General features: G+C 37.3%; 1 protein-coding gene across 1 annotated transcript in view; it reads left to right on the top strand.

Moving 5' to 3' along the window:
- Positions 1–27,553, top strand: part of SCIN (scinderin) — a 63,351-nt gene that overhangs the window by 21,253 nt on the left and 14,545 nt on the right. The window contains exons 4-9 of the mRNA XM_019726923.3: positions 1,976–2,125; positions 15,982–16,074; positions 18,273–18,405; positions 18,811–18,899; positions 19,730–19,945; positions 22,265–22,386. Of these exons, the coding sequence (XP_019582482.3) occupies positions 1,976–2,125; positions 15,982–16,074; positions 18,273–18,405; positions 18,811–18,899; positions 19,730–19,945; positions 22,265–22,386 (803 nt within the window). The remainder of the gene's footprint in view (positions 1–1,975; positions 2,126–15,981; positions 16,075–18,272; positions 18,406–18,810; positions 18,900–19,729; positions 19,946–22,264; positions 22,387–27,553) is intronic.

Genomic DNA, 27,553 nt, shown 5'->3' with positions numbered 1-27,553 from the left:
CGATGTGGCTCCAAGAAATACCTCCAGGGCCTGGAAGACAGCCCGCCCCCTTTTAAGTGATAAATACACTTTTTGAATGAAGAAATGACTCTGAAAATGTCTTGTGATCAGAGAAAAGAGCCAATGTTTTTGAATGTTTGGGTGCTCTTTTATTTTGCTCTTATTATTTGCTCTTTTAAAAATTGCACATGCAAGGTCACGGAGCCAATAAGTGGCTACCAAGGTCTGTCTCCTTCACACTTAACCGCAATGCTAACTGCCTCTGAAGTATGTATGTGTGGAAATGTTTTGAAAACCAAATTTAGTGCAAATATATTACTAGCATTAGTTGTCTACGCGTCAACGTCTCCTGCTAGTTTTCTCTCATTCATTTCTCTATCCCCACTATCTAGCTCATAACAGATACCTAATAAATGTGAGTGACATTTTTGTAGGAAAAGGAAAAAAATCACTGACTTAGATACTATAACAACTGAAGGCTGTCTTTCTGTGTATACCAACCCCACCCCATGTGTTAAAGCTGTTTTTGAACGTGTTTTTCTGCAAATGCATAAAGAGCATATTTTTGTTTCTACATTATTCTATGGAACTATATTATTCTATGGCTTTAGTTTATTCTTGATGATATACCTTGCACAATTTTCTACATCAATATTGATACTTTTTCCTCAATTTTTAACAATTGGCAACCTGCAGTATCCATTTAATGACATTTATGTAGCTATCTTTCTATTGATGAAAATTTTTGGTTTGTTTGTTTCTTTGTTTTTGTATCCCATTATATTGGTGAGGCACATGATACTAATATAATGGGATAGATTTTGAATGCTTCTACAGAATAGATTCCTAGAAACGGAATTTCCTAATTGTAAACGCACATACAATTTTTTGATATGATCCCAAACTGCCCTCCAAAAAGCCTGCGTTAGTTTATACCTCCCACTAGTGTGTAATAATGCCCATTCCCACACCCCACCGGGGCTAGGTACCATTAAACTTCTCTTTTAACCACACTTAATGGAGAAAATGATATTGTTATTTTACGTTTATATTTGTATACCTTCTGAACACTGTACTGAAGTCTAAAATATATACTATTTTAATCTAAATGGCAGTTAATATAATCTATCTAATTTACAATATATCAAACTGTTGTTCAGTTTATTTTTTTAAAAAATATAACTTTGATATTTAAGTATTTTTTCTATGTATCATAATTTATGTAACTGTTGTTTTATTATTGAACATTTAGTGTCTTTCCAGTGCCTCACTTATATAATCTCATAGCAATAAACACTTGTACATGTGTTTTTCTATCTTTTTATGAACAATTTATTAACATAAATTTTGGATAGTGCTATTATTGGGCCAAAGGTTCTAACTCTTTTAATGGTTTTTGATAAGAATCATTAAATTGCTTTACAAAAGTGTTGTATCAGTTTTTATGACCATCAAGAGCATATTACTGTAACAGCTTCTTGACCACTTTTCTGAAGTATGGTTTATTATTTATGATTTTAAATGTAAGTAACCTACATAAGTTTACTTTCATAAATTGTACTTAGTGGATTATACAAAGAATGGTGAAATACGTATTTATGTTTCCCATATTTAAAAAAGGCTTACTTTATCATTCTGAGAGCAACAAGGTACAGAATGAGGTATAAATTAAATATATAAAACCATATGTACCTCAACTATAGATAATTTTAAAACATTTTCAGTAATAAATTGATTGGGGTAATATTGGTTAAAAACATTATATAAATTTCAGATGTGCAGCTGTATAATATAGTATCTGTATACTCTATTGTGTGCTCGCCACCCAAAGTTTGGTCTCCTTCTATCACTTTGGTTTTTTGGGGGTTTTTTTTATACCTTTTTTTTGGTCATAATTAATAACCATGTGTATTACAACATGCTTGAATGTCCACCACATATTCCTGGGGTCAAAAGATCTATCTCTTTCTTTTAGGAAATTTACCAATGGTGTGGTTCTTCATGTAACAAATATGAGCGTCTGAAGGCAAGCCAGGTTGCCATTGGTATTCGGGACAATGAAAGGAACGGAAGATCTCAATTAATTGTGGTGGAAGAAGGAAGTGAACCATTTGAGCTTATACAGGTATTGTGACTTTGGTGGTTTTTTAAAAGGTTACCACTCTTAAATTGAGTGTGTGAGGAGAGACATGTGTGTATGTGTGTGTGCGTTAGGTTTAACAAATTCTCTACTACTTAGGCTTGGATTAGGTAAGAGGAAGTATCAGCGTTATCTTAAATCATGGTACTAGGAGAGGAGAACATTAAGACTGTTTTCTCTCACCATTGAAATCATTATCGAAGGAAGCCTTGGCCCTGTCTTCTGTGGTATTCAAGGACAAATAGGTGGGCAATACTTTTGAGAGTGACTTAAGAATTTATTTTGGAAGAAAAAATGGTTTATTCATCTTGGCGTCTTGACTGTTTTTTAAACAGTGATGTTGAATTTTAAAATCGAACAATTATTTCATTAAATAAAGTCTTACACCAAGAGATGGAAAACACCAATATTTTACATATTTCAATAATTTGACACTAAAAATTACAGACAAGACATTTATAATTTTAATATAGTTGTTAATGTAAAATGTGTTTACATGGCTCTTTATACCTATGTCATGTACTTAATCATTATACCAGTCACATTTAATGGTGACCAATTTTGCCCCTTTACTAACACTGCAGGGAGTATCTGAGTGTATTTATTGCATATATTCCCTAAAGTAAGATTATAAGTCAAAGGGTTATCGTGTCATATTCAGGTGTCTAGATATATATTGATCAATTGATTTCCATTTATTCATTTAGCAAATATTTATGGAACGTCTATGGTGTGCCAGGCACTAAATGTTTGCACCAAATGCTTCTTCCTTGCACAAGCACTGTGTTCCCTCATGGACTTACAGAACTCTGTCAGGATATACTGTTGTGACACTTTTTGAATCTTCCTGCATGTAGTAGTAGCAGGTGGTATCTCTGAATTTTCATTTCTCTAATTTCCTGGGATATTACACATTTTCCTCCCAATGAGGTTAGCCATTTGCATTTAAGTTTTCTTAAAGATTATCTTGTAAACATATGTTTAAATAATATTGATATAGAGCAATGTAATACATTGCGTTACCTGATCCAGTGATAGCCTTCATAGTCTAGTGATCAAATATTATATAATAAGATCATTTTTATGGCTTATAATGTCTTTAAACTTTATGACTTTAATAACCACCAAACACAGACTTGCACATTAATGATGTTTTAGAAACAATTTTAATTCAGTGGGGAGATGCTCATGGTATATAATGCTAAGAAAAAAGACAGACTATAAAATTTTGTATATAATATTATGTTAATACGTAAGCTTATATGTGTATGCTTTTGGTGTCCTTACTTATTGGAATTCATTGAAAGTTCTGAGACAGAAAAGTTTAAACAGTTAACATATTATACTGTTAAATTAAGAAAATGTAAACCTGAAAAAAAATATGTGTAAAAATATAACTTTGATTATAAAATATTAGTGATAGGGATAAGGGACATATTTCCTAATATAAAATGCCATGTCTGTATTTTAGGGGCATTTCACTTTTAGCTTTTTTAAAAATCCTAGAAAATACCTACTGTGTTTCCATTCAGTACATTCAATGTATACAGCATTATATTGACAGCTCTCACAAACTGAATCAAATTTTCAGTGAGAGCCTTCATTTTTTTTTTTTTTCAAAGCGTGCCATGGGATTTTTGTTTTTATACATGTTGTTTTGTAGCCTGATCACAAAGTTTAGTAGTTATCTGATGAATTAATTATGCTATGATAAACTGGTTTGTGTAGGCTCTTTTAATGTTGTACTTGTAACTATGGAATACAAAAAGATCACGAACTTGGTTGGGAAAAAAATCAAAACTTCAGTTTCACTAACCTCTTAATGAAGATTTTCTCCAATGTGAAGATAGTCAGCAAACTAGCATGAGCAGTACCTGTGACTTTTCAGATCCCATTATTGTTATTGCAGGTAACCTCAAAATATCATTTACTTTCATCACTACTTGGTAATTTTTATGACAGTTATTAGACCTGCTGTTCAATAATGTTATTTAATGTTTTAATGAAGAGGCCCATATATTATTTTATCACATGTATTTTAAATATATTTTGATATTTTGATAGTTGTATTCCGATATAATTGGTTTCCATCATAATACTTTGTATTGTATCTTACACATTTAAAAATATTTTTCTTAGACGAGGTTCATAAGCTTCAAAAGTGGTCTAAACTGGTTCAAAGAATACACACACAAAGTTGCCTGGTTTAAAATAATGGAATACTGTTTCTTTTTCTGAAACTCTAAAGCAACTGTTGACATTGCTAGAGAAGGATTCTAAAAATCTTTTAAAATATCTTTTTCAATTGACCTTTTAAGTGACTCATTTTTAATGAGAATCTTTTAAAATTATTTATCTTCTAATTTTTTGAAAGTCTTAATATAATGGTTAGTAATGGCTTTGAAATCGAGAACTTTTCAGCCAGTTAAATGATCCTATTATCATTACTTCATATTCAATGCTGAAATTTTGGAACATGTTTTTCTAATACATTCGAGCGCTCAGTACCGAAAATATTTTCTTAATTTTCCTTAAGGCAATGATACTTAGCATAAACCCAAAATCCAAAGAATGATAGTAACAAGTAATGTATGCTGCAAGGTTGTGATGCTTTCAAGAGCACGATAGTTGCTATTGCCATTTATTCCACCATTTATTGATAGCTTACCATGTGCCAGGTGCTGTTCAAGGAACCATCCATTACTTGTCATTTACTTAATGAATCTTTTGTTTGCATTTCTAGCATTCAGGTACCCATTTTGTTCCTTACCAGTTCATCCAGTGGGGGAAGTAGAAATATTCTGAAAAAAGGAATATAGTAACAGAATAGTTATCCATATGCTACAATAAAATAATATTCCAAATAATCTTCTACTTTGTCACACCAAAGCTCAACATGAAGAGAGGTGACCTTACTGATAAGATGTCACTTTTATATAATCAGTCCAAATTAATACCACTTTGCAATCATTTCTGACTGATGTAATTTTCCCGTTAGCTTTGCAACTGAATTGAGGGACTGATGATAGACCTAAATAGAAAAATGCAATGCTAAGATGGATGGACTGTCTAGGAGGGAGGATCTTTGCCCCACAAAGAAACTGTATGGGACAAACTGTATGAGAAATTGACCTACTGAGGCTGAAGGGACTGCGGATTTAGCTGGTAACTCCCATCCCTCACTGGTTGAGGGACACTCCTTGGGTGTTAACTGCCCAGAACCTCCAGCCTGCTTGTGTGTGGCTACAGTACAGCTCGATGGCCAGATAAACCCATCAGATGGAGAGCAGAAGGCTTTGACTTGATGAACTATCTGCAGATGACCTCTGTGGTAGACTGAGGTGAGGTGTGTAGAGCACCAATAGCATTTCTACACCCTCACTTTACAGATGAAGAGAGTGAGTCAGAGAGAGGCTGTGCCACCTCCCCAAGTAGGAATAGGAAGGAGCCATCTGTGATTCACACACAGGCAGCCTTCCTTCTAGAGAATGCAATCTTAAGCCTACAGAGATGGCTATCCCATCTGCAGGGAAGTTATTTTATAACTGCCAAACGTTTGCCGCACAGTTTTGACAATCATACCTATTTTCTGTATTCCACATCCTAAGTAATAGCCTTAGTAGCACGATGTTTCTGCTCAGTGGACCCGCCTGACCTTTTGTTTTATATCTCTTACTATGAGCATTCAACCTTTCAGCCAATGCCATGCAATCATTAGATACAGGGTAATGGGGGTAGACATTTTTTTTTTTTTTTGGAAAGAAAATACATTCCTTTAATATGAGTATAAAATCTATGCAAATATTTCTCAAGCATCCCAGAGTACATAAAAGCCATTTTGAGTTTGCTCAATTAAATTTTGGTGCTTGGAAATTTTCTGAATTATGTAGATCAAAAGGAAGTTTTCACAACTCTCTTGCCATAAAACTGGTGCTAATCTGCTTAAACATTTTATGTGAATCAGGTTTATTTACCTCTCCCTGCGTAGGCGAGGGACATAGGCGATAAGATGAAATAAATGTGCGTAAATGTGCGAGTATGTGAATATGATGAGGGGGATAATGAAAAAATACTCCTAGAGCTGTAGCTCATCTTCTCATCATAAGCATGCTCTGTGTAGCTCTTTGTCTGATTGTTGGCCTCAAAGGAAGAGACTGGAGAAGAAGAAACTGAAAAAGGAAAACAGTTTCTTGTCCATTCCTCCACTCGTCCAACCTAATGTAGTTTTTCCTCTGGTTATCTTCAAAGTCGATGAAAATAAGCAATGCGTTACTGAGCAAAGAAGCCCAGAGGCATAATGGTGGAGAGCCAACTTTAAGAGGAGCAGGGTGGTCCTCTGTGGACCTGAAACTCTAAATATCTCTTAAGAATTTGAGAATCCTTACAGGCTATTTTCATCTGTTTGGGGTTAAAAATAAATGATATACACATCTTATTATTTCTCCTACCTGCCCATGCATGTAATAACTGGTAGGTCATGTTAAATTTTTTCACTAAATTTGGAAGGAACCTCAGAATCTTTCTCTGCAGACTGCTCCAGCAGCCACTCCCTGCATGGGAATTTAGCAAGGACAGGTAAAACCTAGTTAGCATTCCTGCACTGAAAGTCCTCTTGCTGAGGGATCACAGCTAACTGTTAACCATTACAGCCTGGCCCTTTGTAATGCTGATAAATCATAGACACCCTATGATAAATCTTATATAACTGATATGTCCTGCCTCACCAAAAGATGGTCATATGTACAACACTACATGGGGAGATGTGATTGAATCATGTGGGAAGATCAAAGAATTCGTTTTGTAACCAAGGAGGACTAATGAGATTGTACACACCATAATTGTGGAGGAACTTCAAAGGGAAGAGAATATTACGTCTTATTCTTCTGTTTCAGCATTATCAGCTATTCCCTTTCTGCTTGCACAGGAGATTGCTGTCTAGATTTTGCTCGAAGAAAGATTTATAGATCTGTCTTCAATTGGTAGTTTTAAATCTAAAAGATAAGGCTTTGACAGAGTACACTATCAAGACATACAGATTACTTAATGACATCATTAGATCAAGACATGAACCAAGTATTAAGTGTAGGTTGATGGGGCAGTGTGTGACAAGAGCCTTAATGGTAAAATTGTCATGCAAAGAACCAGAGCGGTGATATGCAAGGGCATCTCCAGGAGAAAGAATGACCTTTTGACGAAAGTAGGATTTGACGCTGGATACAAGATCCAACTTGTGTTGAGTTTTCACTATGTGCCAGGCATAGTGATAGTCACTTCACATACATTATTTCTCTTAATCCGCATAATAATTGTGAGTGATATACTAATTTTTATACCATTTTAAATATGAGAACAAGGTAACAGAGTCACTCAGTAGTGGGTCCATGCGGCTCAGATTGCCTGAGCCTACCAAATGAAGGGGTTGTCAAAAGGAAAAGGAGGCGGTGCTCATTGTAAAGCATAGAAATTAGGCACCCCAAAGGCAAACGATGGCAGTGTCCACTTCCAGCCCTGGTCAGGTAGTTGTCCAAGTGGGTTTAAGGTCTTACTGAAAAAGCTTTAGCGATCCCGTACAGGGCAGATGGCCTAACATTTTTACCTGAGATTTGTTCCAGGGCAGCTTCCAGACTACCAGACCATGATAATTTGTCCAGGGGAGAAATTTCCTAAGAAGCTATGGGAACATCAGAAATGCTTGGCAGATGTGTGCCCTCATGGTTGAAGTGAATGGACCAGGTTTACAAAGCTGATCCTACTGAAAACTGGAATTTATCACTGAGCCAGGCCCAGGGAGATTTTTGAAAACACATTGCCAGGGCTTCAATCGGAATCTCAGGTTCAGATGCAGATTTTTGTATTCTTTATCATAACTCCTCTTAATATGCAGCCAGTGCTAACAACTGTTCTAGTTTAAGAAGTTGGCATTCTGGCTTATGTATTTTAATAACTTGTGAGTTAGCGGTCCATGTAATAGTAATTTGTAAGTTAGCTTTCCATATTATAGTAACTGGTAAATTAGCTTCACATAGTATAACTTATGAGTTAACTCTTACGAGTTGGATCCTCTGAATCTCATCTCTAATATGCTAATGTTACAGTAACACTGAAGATCAGAGCTGCATCAGGGTGAGTTGCCCAAGGCCACCACATCCCCTGTCAACTACAGTATCCATGAGATACAAATGGCTGTTGAAGTTCTGATTTAAATAAGATAAATTTAAATAGAATTTAAAATTCGTCATTTGGTCACACTAGCCACATTTCAGGTGCTCCGTAGCTACATATAAGCTGGTGATACCCTATTGGACAGCACAGCTATAGAATACTTCAGTGACAGAAAAGTCTGTCGTTGGACAGCGCTGGCCCAGATAATTAAATAGCCAAACCTCTCTTGCAGCTACCCAATTCACTTTATCCTTTTATCCAAATATGTATTTCACATGCTTTCCCTCAATCTAAAGTACCTTTATCCACTATTTGACGTATTAAATTACCCTTTACTTGATATGTCAATAAAGGGATAAAGGTGTTTTAGAGGCGAGCACATCACTGAGAGAGCAGGAGAGCAGGGGTTGGGATCTCATACCCAGATTAGGTGGAGCTGGCTACAGGAAGTCACGGCTTTCCTCAGAATTACCTATCTTTGATTGATCTGTGTATCTTCCCTATTAGTAAATATTTGTCTTACCTAAGGCATAAAATGCCTCGTAGGCAAGTAAATACACCATAACAAAAAAAAATTCTTCACTTTTTATAATGTATTTCTATTCACCATATGCTTGCAATCTATTGACTTTATGTTTTTTTTCTTGTCAGGGAAAGGAAATAAGACACAAGAATTACTGAGTAATTAAAATGTTCTCTCTTAGAACCTGATAACTTGTTGCCACGCAGCAGCCTACCGGTCTGTCCCCTAGTACCTACCCCTAAAGAAAGGAGAGTCTGTGAGACCAAGCCTTTCAGGGACTTAGCTTCACCTTTGTGCTTACACCTTATGTCTCCCTGTTTGGCCCGGAAGCATGGCTGGTTAGCCAATGCCAAGTAAGAATCTCCACGGGGGGACAACTCAAGCCAGGCACAGTCGAGTAGGGACCAACAGGAGAACCCATGGGGTTGATAGAGGTGGGCATAGACCCCCACCTTCCCCCAGTTAAGGAGAGCTTCTGCCTCTGTGGCTGCATTCCTCCATTCAGCTAGCTTCAGTGTCGTCAGATTGAGGTTCTCCCGGTGATCTTTTACAAGCTTTGGCTATTCGTTGACATCAGGGTGATCACAGCTTTGAGTCACTCATTAAAAACAGGTGTCATACCAGTCTAGCTGCTACCTTGATCTGAGCGTAGATTTAATAACTCATAATTCGCCAAACTTCTGAGGAGCTGGTGAATTCTAAAATCAGGATCTTACAGAGTTTGACCTGTGTTCGCGCCCGTGCCTGGGCTGCGGTGCTTGCCACAGCGGCTGCCTCACTGGTCGTCATCTCCCTCCCCCGCCGCCTCTGCCTGCCACCACCTTGTTTGCTCAATGCCTGTGTTGCGCTGGATGCGACAACAGCTTACTTTCTTTTTAGTGAAAATAGAAGCAGAGCCATTCACACTAAACTGATTAATGTAAGAAGAATGCAAATGTCTTAATCAAGATAAGAATTTATGTAGAGAGCTTTGCAGTAGGATTTGGAAGGTCTTTGCTTTAGTATTTATGGGACTTGGGCAGTAGGCAAAACTCAACTTTTGTCAGTCTCAGTTTCCTAATCTATTAAGCTGAAATCAGAGTTGAGAGGCACATAACACCCTCTATGGTAAATGCTTTTAGGACTTGACACCAACTTAGAACATACTATTTATCCAGAGTGATCTGGAATTTTGAATTATATATTGTCCTTCCTCCAGGCATGTATTATCTGGCTCTTTTTCCTATTGTTCACTTCTAGTACTTATTATAAAGTGTCCAAACATCTTGACTTTTTTTTGTACAAAGTTAAAGGAGGAAAAACGCATCTTAAGCAAGCAGCATTTTAAATGTTGGAATTTCATATCAGAATAGAAAGGGCTGGCTAAAAGGTTCAAAATAAATAAAGACAGATGCAAAAGTGAAAATTAAGTAAAGCTTATGAGGATGCAGCAAAGGTGTTTTTTTTTTTCTTTTTCAATTACAGCTGACATTCAATATTATATTAGTTTCAAGTGTACAGTATAGTGGTTAGACATTTATGTAACTTACAAAGTGATTTCCCCCCAATAAATCTAGTACCCACCTGGCTCCAGCAAAGGTTTTCATGACTGCCTGGTTCTTCTTTCTAAGAAAACAAATTTACACAGAGACCAACTTATATGTTAAAAGAAAAAGTGACAATGGGTCATACAGACAAAAACGTAAGATACCGAGGACGGTCTGGAGACAGGTCGTGAGAACTAAAAATTCTGCAACAAGTAGACTGTGAATCTAAAGCTAGATTGTTTATGTGCTTTAATGGTTTAATGTAAATATTCTCTGACTAATTTTGAATTGAACTCTTGAAGGCAAAGCGTGAGCAGCAGAAAACGTCTATTTAGGCAGAGAACAAAGTTGTATTTGTACCAATTTCCAACATCTTTCATGTACTTGGGGGCAGTGTCTTACATTGCTAAATATTTCCATTATGTTACTGGCAAAACAGAGAGGAAAAGATACAGATTTTTCCTATTTTTCTATTCATATAACACCTATAACAAAATAGCACCTGTGGTCTCTGGAATCACTTAATTCCTAGCTGAAAACTTAAAGCCCCTGTGCCACTGGTGGCCCCTTCTAGGTCTTTATATTAACAAGTGTTTCTATGGTCAAAATGCCTAGAGCAGTTAGGAATCCATTAGGAATACAGTACCCAGCCCCTTATTCTCAAGGGGATATATTCCACGACACCTGGTGGATACCTGAAATCATCGATGGTACCCAACCCTCTATGTACTGTTGTTTTTTTTCCCTATGCATACATCCTGATGATGCAGTTTAATTTATAATTTAGGCACAGTAAGAGAATAGCAACAGTAACTAATAATAAAATAGAACAATTATAACAATATGCTGTAATAAAAGTTCTGTGAATTTGGTCTCTCTATCAAAATATCTTGTTGTAACCATCCCTCACTTGTAGTAAATAGTTTGGTGTCACTGGTTTCAGGAGATCCCTTGCTGAAGTCTTTGTATAGGCTCGATGCTTTCTGGTACAACACATTGCACTCAGCTGGGGCACGTTTGCTGTTCATGTCTTATCACATACTGTGGCAGTAACTTTTTCAGTTTGAGGTGAGACAGCAAAATTAGCATGAGTTTCTTTCTCTTTCACACTTTCATGGATAGAAGATTCATTCTTACCATGGATCTTAGCAAACTCATCATACAATTTTTTTTTCCCCTTTACTCAGTCTTCTAAGAACACAGCCTATTAGTTATGAACACATACTCTGGAGCACTAACTTGTCAAATCCTAACGTGTCACTTACTAGCTCTATGACCTTGGCAAGTTACTTAGCTTGTTCCTTCAGGTGTAAAATGGTGCCATAATAAACAGTGCCAACTCATAGGGTTGTTACGAAGATGGAATGACTTAATAAATGTAAAGTGCTTAGCACGGTGTCTGGTACATAGTGAAATGTCAGTCTTTGTCAAATAAGAGTTTTAAAGTGCCTGGCATGGCACATAATAGCACTTGAAAAATGTTAGTTGTTGCGACAACGTGAATGGATCTTGAAAGTCTCGTGCAAAGTGAAATAAGTCAGATGGAAAAAGTCGAGAACTGTATGATTTTGTTCATATGTGGGATATAAAACTGAAGGTATTATATGGACAAGACAAACAAACAAACACTCATAGACACAGACAACAGTGTGTGAAAAGTGTTAACTGATACATACAATACTAATAAAAAGCAATAAATATATAAACAGGCCCAAAACATGTAGCTTAGACAAGAGGAATACTAGACATTCAAAGGTAGTTTTCAAAGAAGTAAAATCATGAATAGTATACAAATATAAAATAACTTATTTTCAAAGATTTTATTTGTCATTCATTCATAAGAGAAATAATAAAATATTGTGACTAGTTCAAAGAAGAATCTAAAGAATAGACAAATGTATGGGCAATCAGTCTTTAGATGAATGTTGTAAACAATGCAAAAGTTACCTCTTTCACCGGGCGTAAATTAGTTTCACCTCCACTTAACAAAAATTCCCGTGAGACTCTGTGGACAAAATTGTTTGCTACTATCAGTCTTCTACTGAATTAGAAAATAACTGAAAACGAATAAGAGAGAGAGAGAGAGAGAGAGAGAGAGAGAGAGAGAGAGAGAGAGAAACAGAAACAGAAAGAGAGAGAGGAAAGGAGGGAGGGAGGGAGGGAGGGAAGGAGGGGGGAGGGAGGGAGGGAGGAAGGGAGGGAAGGATTGGACCTCTATAGCATCAGATCAACAGAAGGGTCCCCTAGACAACATCCATGGAATGAATCTTTTTGTCCCCATCCATAGTTATTCCAATATTACTGACGACATTCCCTATGCTGTACTTTACATCCCTGTGACTATTTTGTAACTGCCAATTTGTACTTCTTAATCTCTTCTCTTTTTCACCTAGCCACCCAAACCCCGTCCCATCTGGCAACTATCAGTTTGTTTTCTGTGTATGAGTCTGTTTTTTATTTTGTTTGCTCACTTATTTTGTTGTTTAGTTTCCACAGATAGGTCAAATCATATGGTATTTGTCTTTCTGCGTCTGACTTATTTCACTTACCGTAATACCCTCTAGGTCCATCCATGTTGTCGCAAATGGTAAGATTTCGTTCTTTGTTATGGCCGAGTGATATTCCTTTGTATATATGCAACCAATTGTTTTTCAAGTTATTGAAAAGACATTAAAGGCACCTGTGCCAGAGTCTTCACCTCAACACTTAGCAGCTCTGTGCAATAATCACTTTACCTCTTTGAGCATCAGTGACATTTTCTGTAAAATGCTGATAACAGTAGATAGTTCATGGGGGCTCTTATCAGAATAGAATGAGGTGTGTAAAGCTCATGATACAATGTGTGGCTCATAGTAGGCATTCGATAAGTGGTAACTATTCCTCTGCTGATTATAGTTAGCTGAACCAACCAAGAATTAATTGCTCAGTTTTGCTTCTGCCGCACCCAGTCAACCTAGGCAGCAGTTACGTACAGCATTAGGTAAGGCCCTGGGGTAAGAAAGTGTGAGGCTCCCACAGGGAACGCCGAAAACGGCCTGTTTAAAAAGGGTGCTTGGTAGAGAATGCTGAGAAATAATGCAAGGTATATAATAACCAGCCCCTGGAGGAGCTTTGGAATCCACACCGAGGAGTTTGGGCTCAGTCAGTTTGCATCCAATTTAGAATCACCTGGAGTGCATGCAGATTCCTGGGCCACACCTATCACTTGATAGTTGGCAGTTGGGAATCTGTTATCAAGTCATGCAGACCTTGCATGAGCACCTTGAACTTTAAGAACCACTGCTGCAGATATAAGATATAAATCTTTGTCTATAGTCATACTCTTGAAATATAGGAGTAAAGTGAAATAAGAGCCAGCTTTTTGGATGAAAAAATAGGCAGACTGAGGCAGGAGGGCGGTGACTAGAGTAGGTATAACCCATGACGAGGGCGATGAAGGACTTCACTAAGTGAGGTGGGAATTAAGGAATAGAAAGGAATCTGTGACTCTAAACATTATCATAAAGAAGTAGAATTGAATGACTAGGTGGGTAGGAGATTCAAAGTGGGGGACAGGAACTATTCAAAACTGACCACATGATTTTAAGTTCAGGTGAGAAGACCCAGGAGGTATGAGGTACGCTGACACAAATTGTGAATTGAGAAGGGCCAGTTCTGTGGAACGATAAGTTCAGTTTGGAGCATGTTAGAGGATGGTGATCCTTTTAAGTGGAAACTTATAGAAAATCATTAACGGAAAGCGGCGGGGGCAGGGGGGAACTCAAAGCTTGAGTGACAGGTCTTGGCTAGAACAACAGATGAAATTTTTATGAAACATCCTCAGATGAGGATTCTCGGTTTCCTTTCCTCTTTAAATTGTCAGAATATATGTTATTTCATACACAAAGGATTACATGATCTACATTCTAATCACTTGAGAAACCTAAAATGAGTGTTTTTAAATTTAAGCATTATCCTACCTGTAGAGAAAAAGAAAAAGTGGTGTTTACATTTTATTTCAAAGATCAAAATATATGGCGTAGTTGATAAAGTGAGCATATTTAATAATTTTTCTCTTTCTGGGTAGGATGCAAAGTGCTTAAGGGCTGGGAGAGGTGGTTGGAAACTCATATGCCCCAGTGAGGTATTGGTAAATGCTGAGTTGTTGAACTGAACATTAAAATAATCCTTAGAGATGTCTGGCAATATACGGCACCCATGACTCCTGGAGTTCATCCCGTTTTTGGTAAATCCCGTGGGTGGTTCAAGTCTCAACTATTCTTACTTAAATTAAAAGTAAGAGTTGACCCAAATCTGAGACTCACTCGGCCTGCAGGGAGACTTTTCCTAGAATTAGATAATGTCCTGGTCCAAACCGTTGACTCGAAGCTCTCCTGCCTTGGTTGGAGGAGAATTACAAAAGGGTGCATGAGGAGCCCTTTCACTGTTCTTATAAGAGACACATACTTCTACTAAAGTAAAATTGTTGAAGAAATGTTTTTGGTTGTGTTTTAATTTTTGTTTTGATCGTACTTTTAACAAAAAAGAAAGCTATATTATAATAATTTAGTATGTCTAATCATGAAAGCATTTTATTAATTATTGTATCAGCAAAAAAGATGGACATGTTCCCAGAGGAAATACATTCTTTAATGCATTTCTAAACTCGAAGCTATGCCTATACTCATGCAAGGATTAGAATTTATGTACATTTTATGATTGCCTAATACTCATATGCTGTATTGTAAGAAACACTAAATATAAAACACATTATGCAAGCAGTTTCATTATACGTTGAATATTTATTGAGTCCCAATTAATATCTGTTTTGCATGTTTTCAGCTTGAATTTATGCCTATGTTGTTTAAAAAAGTCACACTGTTTAGAATAAATATATGTTTTATTCCTGTCCTTAACATTCTTTGTGTCAGTTAACTTAATTAAGGTGCTTCCTAGACATATTATTTTTGTGATTTTAGTGCACAGAAATTCAAAGCAGATTCAAGTGTACTTCCTACTACATGGTTTACTTGAACTTTTGGATTGCATCATATATGCAAGAATAAATACACTTATTTGTTCACTTGACAACTAGTTATTGAGCACCTGCTATTGCCCGAGCATTGCTCTAAGTGCCGAGGATGCAGTAAGGAAACCATGATATGGTCATCAAGAACTTGCGCTTTATCTAGCTTATAATATGTCAACGAAGATAATAATACACAATCCTCAAATAGTTATTTTGATCCAGATTGTTGTAAAAATAAATCATTTAAAACTATAGATTGCTTCTTCTAGAAGCAATAACAGAAGAAATTATGTTGCAGAACTACACTTAGAAATCATATTTTAATGAATTCCTGCTAGTTTTCAATAATACAGACACCTAGTCTTTCAAGTTTGGGGTTTTGCTTTCTTGGAAGTTCACATCACCAACAAACTCAGGGTTTTTGTTTACTTGATGCCATTGATTGATTTGACCCATGGGAAAATCCTATGGAGCATAATTACTGAGAAATATTTGAGCCTCGTCATTTTAGTTGTGAATATTTTTAATCTATGTCTTTAGAAATATAAGATGGTTTTCTTTCCTCAAAGCTGCATTCTTTAATCAGAGATCTTTATCTTTTATCTGTTCGCTTTTTTCTCAGGTTTTAGGAAAAAAGCCAAAGCTTAGGGAAGGAGATGATTATGACGACACCTTAGCAGACATATTTAACAGGAAGATGGCTAAACTGTACATGGTGAGTTTGCTGTGAGAGTTCTGTTGTTTTCACGGGACTGGAGGCAGCTGGGGAGACCTGTCTTGGAAGGGACTCTAACTGCGACAGTTGATACTCTCCTCATTGCCCTCAAAGAGAAATGTGTAGGTAGAATCTGTTCTTTGCTCTAGTATGTTGATTAATATTCCTCTTTTTATTACTTTTTGTTTTGTTTTTTTAAAACAAATAAGTGAACTTACTGCTGTGAGAAATAAAATTGTATATTGTTGCTGTACTCATTTGCAACAACATGTTTTGATATATTACATTCAATAAAATGTTTCCTGCATGGAGTAAAAATACCTTGCAAATTTTTCTTATAAAATTTTGATGAGCTGTAAAATCTTCACCTTATTTTCAATATCCTGTTTGGCCGTAATGAAGGCTTTCTTTGTTACAGGAGGGCAAAGCTATCAAATCACATAGCTGGAAGGAAACATGGTCAGAACAGCCCTGTCTGTCCTGGGCATTGGCAGACCTAGTTCCATGCCAGCTCTGTGGTGAAAGTCTGGCTGGGTGACCCTGGGCAAGATATGACCATTCTTAATTTTATCTGGAGAGAGAGGGAAAAGGAATGGGAGAGGGAGAGGGAGAGGGAGAACACATTAAAAGACTAGTCAGGTTCTTTCCAACTCCATAATTTTATGATGTTTTTATTACTGGTGAGGGTAACAAAAACCACAACATATACCAGTTGAGGAGACTGCTCAATTGAGATTCTTCAAATATTCCCTCCCCTGTAACTTGAAGCATGTGATTTGGAGCAGATTATAATCTCCTTGCAGAACTGACTTGTTTTCTCATCATTTATAGGAAGAAATTATATTTGTTTTCCTTTGAGTGACCTTCAAGCTCAGGAGCGCTGATTTTAAATGAAGATTGTTACTAACTTGGGTAGCATAACTTCTTTTTTGTAAAGGAGAACTAGATTCTTTCTTCCTACATGGCAAAGGAAAATGTCGTTACCTCTTCTGCTAAAATGCTGATAATTTTAATATAATCCATACAGAAATCGTTATCTCAAGACGTCATGGCTGCTTTTTTTTTTTCCATTGCTATTTGTAAAACTTATTTTCAACGGCTTAACAAATCTTTTATGTCATATCATCAAATAAAATTGTTCTCCCTCTTGGACAACATGATGGACTAAAGAAATAGTTTGCAGTGTGAATATCTTAATCCTGGGTCATTTCTCCCTCTAGTGGATATATTATGTATTGCAAATATTTAAAGTTTCAAGTCCGTTTGAAAATGCTTTAATTTGAGATTGCTGAAGAAGCTGGGAAATAGAGTCACCTGAAAGCAATTTGTAAACACACAGAATCTAAGTCCCACCACTGTGCTGCAAAACACCATTGATCTAGGGAGAACCCTGGAATCTGCCTATTTAAGAAGTGCCCATGTTGCAGCCCATAAAAACTAGCTTTTGAAAAATCAGTGAATTCTAACCTGGCCATTAATATCACTTTCAATTTTGTTAAGTCCACCTCCAACATTTAAAAAACATGCTTTTTGAAGTCATTTCCAAACTTCAAGAGTCTAGATAAATAGGAATTCATTTGTGACAGAGGAAATTGTACTTTAATAGTGTATATAAAGTATACTTAAATTGCTGAAACTATAATGAAAGAATCTATAAGCACAAACTGTAATGTAGCAATGACTTCTTCAGTACAGTACCTGGCATATGATCGACACTCAATAAATGTTGCCTGAATAAATGTTTTAGTTTCAGCTTTTTGTGTGTGCACCATGACTGCAAGGTTATCCATTTGAAAAGATTACTAGAAAAATTAAGAAATAATCATATAAAGTTCATAGCATCATACCTAGCACATACAAGAATCTCAACCAACCTTAGCCATTATTATTATTGCTATTATTTTCTGATATTTTAGGCACAGTGGGGAAACTTAACTTTGTATTTGCAGTTATTTTATCCTAAGGACTTTTTAAAAAGCCTTTACAGTGTAATTAAGCTTGTGGGTTTTGTTTGTTTGTTTGTTTGTTTTCTTTGAAATAGCTTTCCTGAGATATAATTTACATACCACAAAGTTCCCCCATTTAAAGTGTAAAATTCAGTAATTTTTATTACATTTACAGAGTTGTACAACCATCACCATAATCTAATTTTGGAACATTTCAATCATACCCAAATGAGCTCATGGTTTTTATATTAGGTTTCAGATGCCAGTGGCTACATGAAAGTGACTGTGGTGGCAGAAGAAAATCCCTTCTCCATGGCAATGCTGCTTTCTGAAGAATGCTTTATTTTGGACCATGGTGCTGCAAAACAAATTTTTGTATGGAAAGGTAAAAGACACCATTGACATTGTCTCTGCACTTCAGATGTATATATATATGTCTTCAGCAGGGTAAAGAAAATATCTTTTCTGATTAAAAAAAAAAGCCTACCTTTCTGAGATTTGATAAGTGAATAGCTCATAAAATGCAGACATCAAAACCATATTTTTTTCCTAATAGCATCATTCGTTAGGGATGATGGGGTTTAAAAAGCATTTGGGCAATAGAAAAGGGATTTTTTAATATGTACTGTTCATTATTACATTATTAAATATATTTAATACACTAGGAAAGTTTTGTCATTTTCTCAGTGTTATATTTCAATTAAGTTATGCTTATCTTTGTACACAAGGATTTCTTAATCGTATAATATCTTCCCCCACTAAAATTATGTCTCTTTATTTTGTATTTTAGGTAAAAATGCTAATCCCCAGGAGAGAAAGGCTGCAATGAAGACAGCTGAACGTTTCCTACACCAAATGAATTACCCCATTAATACCCAAGTATGTGTAGAACTGAGCTAGATAAAAAAATAATAATAATTAAAAACATGGGAGCTCATGACATCTCCACCAACACGTGAAAGAATTTGGTTCAAAGTAATGTATGTGTGTGAAGTCATTCTTCACTTGAGTGTATGCAATCTGTGTCATATGTCTCTAGAACTCTGACTGTGGAGGATGGAATTTTGCAGAAACTAGAGAAAAGACCTTCTGTGGGGCTGCATGATGAGGATAAGAGTTCATCTACTTCCTCCACAGCTTTCAAGTCAAGATAATCAACCACAGTTGAATTAACTGAGAATGCTTATCATTTTTTCCCTAGAGCAAGTTGTGCAGTTACGGACTAATATCCAGAAAATAATCGGCTTCATGGAGATAAACTTACTGGAAGAGACTGGCTAGTTACTCTTCCTGTCTGAATCTCTCAGCCTCATCTTTTGTTTCCATGTTTTATGTCCTGGCGCAAGGAACAACACCATGCAATCATTTCTTCTGGGGCACAGTCCTCTTATGAACGTAATATAGAAAAACAGTTACACTTATTTGACTGCAATGGTAACATGAAAGAACTTCATTCTTACCTCAAACATCCAAATTTAGTGGCGATTCCTTTAGTTGTGAGAAAAATGTAAGGTTGGATTGTTTTAGCTTTGTATTTGGTAACCTTTCCTTTAGTGCTCACTTAAGGACCCCAGCTTCTAAGTTTACATCTGTCATCACAGAAACCAGGACAATCTTTTATTTCCTTAGTTTTTTTCTTTACTTCTAGATTAATGTTTTTCCTCAGCGTCTTATTTTCCTGTTTATAGTAATTATTTTTTAAATTTCAGATTCAGGTACTTCCAGAAGGAGGTGAAACACCAATCTTCAAACAGTTCTTTAAGGACTGGAAAGATAAAGATCAGAGTGATGGTTGTGGGAAAGTATATGTCACAGAGAAAGTGGCTCGAATAAAACAAATTCCTTTTGATGCCTCTAAATTACATAGTTCTCCGCAAATGGCAGCCCAGCACAATATGGTGGATGATGGGTCTGGCAAAGTGCAGGTATTTACCTTTTTGGTTTGTTGTTTGTTTTTCTCAAGCCCATTTATGCCAATATATGTGGAAATATAACTTCAGAAAATTATAAACTTTGTAAAGTGTGACTTTTATGTATTAATAAACATGATCCAAGATTGTATATTAAATCAGGGAATTGAAAGCGAAAAGATGTCTGAATTTCAGTTATAGTTTACAAAGTGTATGTTGCTATTCCAATAAATTAGGTAATTCCTGCAAGATCACCTCATTACCATCTTAGAGATCTGACACGGAACCTACCATCTTGTTTCCTGGTCCAAAACTGCTCCTGTTCTCAGAACTGGGATTGTCCAGTGAGAGTGTGTTGCCTCGACTGTACCAATTACCATCAGTGTGTCCTTCCCTCGCATTTCAGAGGCATTCACAAAAACAAACTGGGCATGCATTATGTGCCTATGGATTACTGAATTGAGTTTGTTGATTATTCCTTTTTTTTTTTTTTTGACAAAAATTGCTTAAAACTCCATAATAATTCTCCCTAACTCATATCTCTCCACACTTAATCCATTCTTGAGTCATCTAACTTCATGAGAACTGGGTGATGTCATTTCCCATTCTAAAATATTTTAATGTCTCTCCACAGTCTTCCTGAGGAACATCCATCTTTGGCTGGGGTGGCAAGGTCTTCCATGATTTGATCATTGCCGCCCTCTCCACCTCACCCTTCCACTGTCTTGAGGGCCCTGCCCTCCATTGTCTGGTTAACATGCCCATTCCTCCTTTGTAACTCAGTCAAGTCATTAGCTGCATCTCTTCTGAGAAGCCTCCCCTCCATGTTGAAATTGCCTTTTTCTGTGCTCAAACCATAAGTGATATTTTTCAGACAACTTACCATATAAGTACCACAGAATTGTTCATTTGCTTACAAATTTCTCCTAGACTTCTTGTAAGTTCCTTATGGTCAAGAATTGAATATTTTATCTCTGTGTTCCCAGGGTTTACCACAATGCTTGGACCAAAGTACAAAAAGATTTAGGAAGTAGTTTTTCCTCTTTTCAAAGACATGAAGAGTGAATCTAAGTGTACAAGGATTGTGGGAACTGCAAAGGGAGAGATGGCTGCTGTCAGAGAGCTATCAGTTTCTGGGTCTGGGTCTGTCTCCTACTCAGACATCCTTTTCTGGATCTCAGCCCCTGTGACAGATTTGGCTCCCTGGTACCAACTATATCCCAGCTGCAATCTCCATGTCAGGCCCAGCATCTCTGAGATGTCCTCCAATGCCACCGCAGAGCTACTGAAATCCAGGGGTCTCTCTAGGCTCTTGGGTTTAGCCAGAACTTGCTGCCATCTCTCCTTTGCTCACCAGGATGGTGTGGGAAGGCTTCTCTCTAAAAGCACTGCACTTCTCCTCTCTACTTGCTCATCTCCAAATTTCAATCAAAGGGTCTATGTGACTGCTCCCCAGGACACAGGCAGGAGGGTGCCTGCATGTTACACAAAGTGCCTGGCAGTCTTTCACTCATACATTACTTTCCTGTTTCATCTACAACTTTCATCATCTCTCCAACTTGGAAGTATCTTTAATCTGAGATAAGGATGAGGAAGTAGGAAAAAGACTGGCTCTGCCTGTTTTTGTCTTTTCAGCCTTATGCCTACATGGCGCCTTTTAAAAATAGAAGTCATACACTTGGCATCTTTATTTTTAAGTCGCAATCTGTCAGTCTTGCCTGGGAAAACAATAGTCTCATGCCTTAAAGCACAGGGGGAAATAAATTTCAAAAAATTACCTCCCAGGGAGGCCGGATGGCTCAGTTGGTTAGAGCACGAGCTTTCAACAAGGTTGCCGGTTTGATTGAAAATGGCGACTGGACTTGGAGCTGAGTTGTGCCCTCCACAACTAGATTGAAGGACAACAACTTGAAGCTGATGGGCCCTGGAGACACACACTGTTCCCCAATACTCCCCAATAAAAAAAAGTTAAAAAAAATTATCTCCTAACTAATGGAAAATTTTATGTAAGTTAAAAGGTATATTTCTGAGCTAAATATTTTAGTTTGTTATTCCACTAAAGTGTCATGTTCTTTTCACTAATCAATCAAAAATAGGTATTTATTAATGAACAGGCTCAGAACTGAGCAAAGTGCTGTGGAGGATGGAAAAGAACTATAAACACACTTAAAAAGTCAGCAAACAAATTGCCAAATGGATCAAACTGCTTCTCATTGCTTGATTTGTAAACTGATTAGAAAAATGATAGATCTAAGCTAATTTTTTTAAACTTCTGAGAAGTATTTCTAGAGCCAGAGAACTTTAATTTTGGTACACGTGTTCCGTTCCTTTCAGATTTGGCGTGTAGAAAACAATGGAAGGATTGAAATTGACCAAAACTCATACGGTGAATTCTATGGTGGTGACTGCTACATTATACTCTACACTTATCCCAGAGGACAGATTATCTATATGTGGTAAGTTTCCTCTTTTGTAAGATCTAAGTTCCACAGGGGCCATATTTTCCTCCAAAGTTAAATTCCATTACATACCATGCAATATGGGGTAGAATTTTCCTATAGGTGCCCCACTGAGATTTGTATAACATGCATGTAATATTTTCTTCTATATGCTTTTGACTATCTTTTGTAGCTACTGTCCATAAATAGAAGAGGTTAGGTAAAAATATCCTTCTAGTTGGGAAAAAGGTTTTAATATCCAAAGAGTAGTGTTATCTGAATTGATATGTGGTTGAATATCTCATCTCCTATGCGAGCTTCACTCCAACTGGCCAGCATTAGGTACTATGTCTTCTTATTGCTAAAATCTCATTCTGATTAGAGCTGCCAAATTATAATGAGGCAAGCCCTCTAAGGGATATATATAATTAGTGATTCTATTTCATACTCCAGAGACTTCAAATTGATGCATCCTTATTCTCTGTCCCCATGAAATTCATAGCAATAATGGAGAAAAATGCCAGTGTATCCACATCTGATATGGTTTTGCATAATGATTTGAGTTAGTTGCAGGTTAAGTTGACTTAGTCAGAGTTAGTGTCAAGGCCCTGCGCAATGGGACGTGTCCAACCAAGTACGGTACCACATACCAGCTGGGCTATGCAAAGGGGTAGGGGTTCTGCAACAAATCATATAATGTGGGGTTCTCTAACTTTTTATGAAGTGAAATCAGGTAAAATAGAATATTGCTGAGAAGAGTGGAAAAAATAATTCTCAAGAAAGGTCTTAAAGCTGAGAGATGTAGGCGGAAGGCACAAAGGCAGAGCAGGATCTACCTTTGCCTATATAGTGATGGCAGCCTTCAGTGGATGTATTAAATGTACATGGACTCAAGTCTCTGTTTATATGGTGACTTTTCTCTTTGGTGAGTGTCCCACCAGATGAGAGAATCATGTCCATCCTCACTCACAGTGTGACCTCACTACTTACTGCTTACTACTTACACTGACCAGTGCCTTGAGCCCATCCAAATTCAGAAGATTGGATGATTACCTCTATCCTTTAGGTTCTTGCTACCCAAAGTGTGGTCCGGGAACCAGAGACCTCAGCATGACCTGGGAGCTGGTTAAACATGTAGAATCTCAGGCTCCATCTCTGACCCACTAGAGCAGAACCTGCATTTTAACAAGATCCCCAGGTGATTCATACGCACTTTAATGATTGACAAGCACTGCCTTAGGCAATGGTTCTAAACATGAGCTGAACATAATAACCTGGGCCCTCACCCCATACCAAATAGATCTGACTCAGTGTGGAGGGACTCCTGAGATTCTAATGTACAGTACGGCATTAATGAGAACCACTCTACCCAGGGATGTTTCTGACCCCACAGCCATATCATAGCCTGTCAAAGATGAATGTATTTAGCTATTTAGCTCTGTGTTTAAGATGTCATTTTCATAGCAACCATTTTTTTGAGCAGCACGTTTGTGCCAACAAAGTGCAAGATGTTTTCATATATGATCTGTCTCACTCACCACCAGGCTCTTTCCAAAAGGAAAAAAAAAAAAAAGGAGGGGAGGAATCAGACAGATTAAGTAACTGAACCCAAAGACACAACCATTTTAACTGGTGTGGCAACATTTGACTCTTTGATCTGTAGGTCTCTTTAATTCTGAGGTGTGAGTGCAACTATACCCTGTAGGTATGTACTTATTTTGCAATTTCCTTTCCTAAAATTTTAATTCAGAAAAGTTATTTGAGCAAAGTTTGGCATTTATAGGGATAAATTAATTGTTCCCAATCAGCTTTTCTTTTACATTCTGTTTCTTGGTCTTACACTTAGTTCTCTTTTGTATGTAAAAAATATAATTGATTGTGGCACTTAGATCTAACAAGAAAGACTAACCAAGCAATTCAAGAGGATGTTTTGAGGAATTAACAATTTGAAACCCACATAAATAATTATGTGGATATGACTAAAATAGACTAAGTCAGGTTATACATTTTAAATGTAGAGACTATTCCTTAAATCAATTGAAAGTATTTATTGAGCACTTTCTATGTGCCAAGCACTGTACTAGATACTGAAGATACGATAGGGAAGAAAAAAAAAAAATCCTGCGACCCTCAAAACTTACACTTTAAAGAGAGGCAAATGATTAACAGGCGTTTTAATGAGATATAAATGATTCTAAGATAAGACCAAGCTGAGTGATCTTTGGGGAATTATAGATGGGCACCCAAGCCCACTCCTAGGCTAGTAGTGAAGAGCTCCTAGAAGAAGGGACATCTCAGTGGGAGCACAGGTAGGAGCTAGGCTGGCAAGCAAACAGGGAAGTTGTTCCAAGTAGTGCCGGGAAGTGGTCTCTAATCAGCTAACAATAATGTGTGGCTGGAGCAAAGTTAGGGAGCAAAAGATTAAACCGGAGAAATTAGAAGGAGCCAAATTGCCAATTACTTTGAAGTCATGCTAGGGAGGATTAACTTTATTTTCAGGCCATTGGGAACCAGCCAAAGAATTTGCACAGGAACGTAATTGTTTTTCATCTTAGATAAATTATTCTGATTGACATCTAAAGAATAGACCATTGGGGACAACCAGTTAGCTCAGTTGGTTAGAGCATGGTGTTCTTAACAAGATTGCCAGTTCGATCCCCACATGGGCCACTGTGAGGTGTGCCCTCTACAACTAGATTGAAACAACTACTTGACTTGGAGCTGATGGGTTCTGGAAAAAAAAAACACTTAAATAAATAAAAGTTAAAAAAAAAAATAGACCATTGGGAGAAGGTTGGTGGCCGGGAGGTCTCTGGGATATGGTAATATTCAGCTGAATGAGAATGTGGCCAGGATTCAGTGTAAGGTTAACGGGGAAGGAAAGGACATGGCAAGTGTGCGAGGTATTAAGGAGTTGGTATCTGAAAGACTGATTATGGGGAACAGACAAGATGACTGTGGGGACAGAGCCAGGAGTGCAGTTTCCAGGCTCTCGGCCTCACATGGAAAGGTGCTGGCTCAGGTAGTAAATGGCCATCAACTGTGACTGAATGGCCATCAGCTGTGGCTAGTTGGCTGTCAGTTGTAACCAGTGAGCCATTGGCCAGTAATATAACTGCCGTGGTTACGCTAGCAGCAAATGGGGGGCTAGCAAGAAGATGGTGGCTGAGCTAGCAGGTGGCGGAGTGTGGATTGCAGCTTGTGTGGCTCCTGTTTCCGGTGTCTCCAACCCAGCCGCCAGCAAGACTATAGTAGTTTGACTCCCCTATCTATGGCACCGTGGGTGTTCCTTTTGGGCCTAACCACATCCTGCGTTCTTATGTGGGGAGTGGGAGCTAAGACCCCGCAGGCTGCCCCCCACGACAATGACCGAGTCAAGGGTGACCCCCAGATTTCTGGTCTGTGCACAGTGGGTTGTGTTTCATTTACTGAGATAAAGAACTCAGGAGAATAAGTTTGCACCACCATCACCACTCCCCCAATAAAAAGTTCAAAGAAAAAAGGAAGATAATAAGAATACACTACATTGTTAATAGTTACTATCTTTAGGATAGGACTGGAGATGGGGAATAAGGTCATTTCATTTTCTTTTTTCAATTTGATGTGTTCAAAGTTTCTATGATGGGAATGTCTGAATTTTTTGCGATAGCAAGTATATAAGGTCTTGAGAATCCTTTTGTGAGTCTTTGCCACTTAATGAAACAGATGTTAGATATGTACCTTTGTTAACGTTGTATGGTTTGTGGAACTTCCGAAGCTTCCATAAAGGCAGTGAAGAGGCATTTAGAAAATAAACAGATCTCTTGAAGACAGCCTTTCAAATTAAAACACATTATAGTTTATATGATAATTTAGATGCAGGCTAAGCCTAGGAGGCAGAGCTAAAGGTGAAAGATTAGAATTAAATCAATTTTTGAATGCCCGAATTTGTCTTCTCATTTCTAAAACCACTTATATTCTAAAATGATACAAGGCAAATAAATAATTTCAGCAGTGATCTTTTTCGCTAAAGTGTCAGGTAATTGAAGTTGAACAAACATTAAACAATGGCAATAATGAATCCCTTGAAGCAGCAAATTCCATTTTCAGTGCAGCATTTATGTTTAATGAACAAAAAGCACCACAGGTTTATAAAGAAATCACATCAAAGTAGATTGCTTCCCTCCACCCCCAGCAGAGGGTTTCAGAATTAGAAGCAAAGAGTGACTCTTTATGTCTTGATTGTAGTGGTGTACTTGACTCCCTGGGTCACAGATCCATAAAGCAAATTAGTTTGAATCTGTCTGGATGGGAGCGTGGTCACTTTGACAGGAACGGGAAAAGGGGCTCCAGATAAGTGGTGGAGTATTTAGTAAGAGTGTCAGAAGGTAAAAGGTTGGTCAGGTTTTTCAGGTTTGCTGGTTGAAATACTTGTGTGTGGGTGGGGAGCAAAATGTAAATAAAGATTTGGTGATATTGTCTATTAGTTGGTTGATTTTTTTTTTTTTTTCCCTGTATAAAAAAAGCAAAATGGAGAAATAGCCAGGAAACTAAAAATGTAGTGACAGGTGGTCACCGGTCCTGCTGTTACCGTGTTTCCCTGAAAATAAGACCTAACTGGAAAATAAGCCCTAGCATGATGTTTTCAGATGACATCCCCTGAATATAAGCCCTGATGCATCTTTTGGAGCAAAAATTAATATAAGACCAGGTTTTATTTTCGGGGAAACATGGTACCTGTCCCTCCCACTCTGTGCTCCCAGTGGGTCCCAGAAATGTGTGTCAGCATTACAGACTTAGGGGAAATGTAGCCTATTAACATTAGAAGACCATATGTTTATGGGTGCCTTTTTTAGGGAAAACACTTTTTTTATTTCCTTTTATATCATGAGTATGTGGTTGGTTGTTTTTTTTTTTGTTTTGTTTTGTTTTTTGCACCCCTCTGTAGAACATGTTTATATTAATCATTTAACTCTGTAGGTGCAATGAAATATTATGAGATAAATAAGGCATGTTCCCTGCACTCAGTGTTTTGGGGTGTGTGTGTGTGTGTGTGTGTGTGTGTGTGTGTGGTGCCCAGGGTAGGAGATTATTGTTCATCGTTCTGGGTATAGAACAGGTCACTTACATGGTTTCACAAGAAAAAGTATTGTTAACTTTCAAAATCCAATTCTGGGATTCATATTTTTCCTGCTACCCCCCAGTC

The sequence above is a fragment of the Rhinolophus sinicus genome, chromosome 4 (genome assembly GCF_057876585.1).
Source record: "Rhinolophus sinicus isolate RSI-liver-muscle chromosome 4, RSI-T2T, whole genome shotgun sequence".
Lineage (NCBI taxonomy): Eukaryota > Metazoa > Chordata > Mammalia > Chiroptera > Rhinolophidae > Rhinolophus > Rhinolophus sinicus.
Note: the sequence above shows the minus strand (reverse complement) of the source record. Positions and strands in the feature narration are given on the sequence as shown.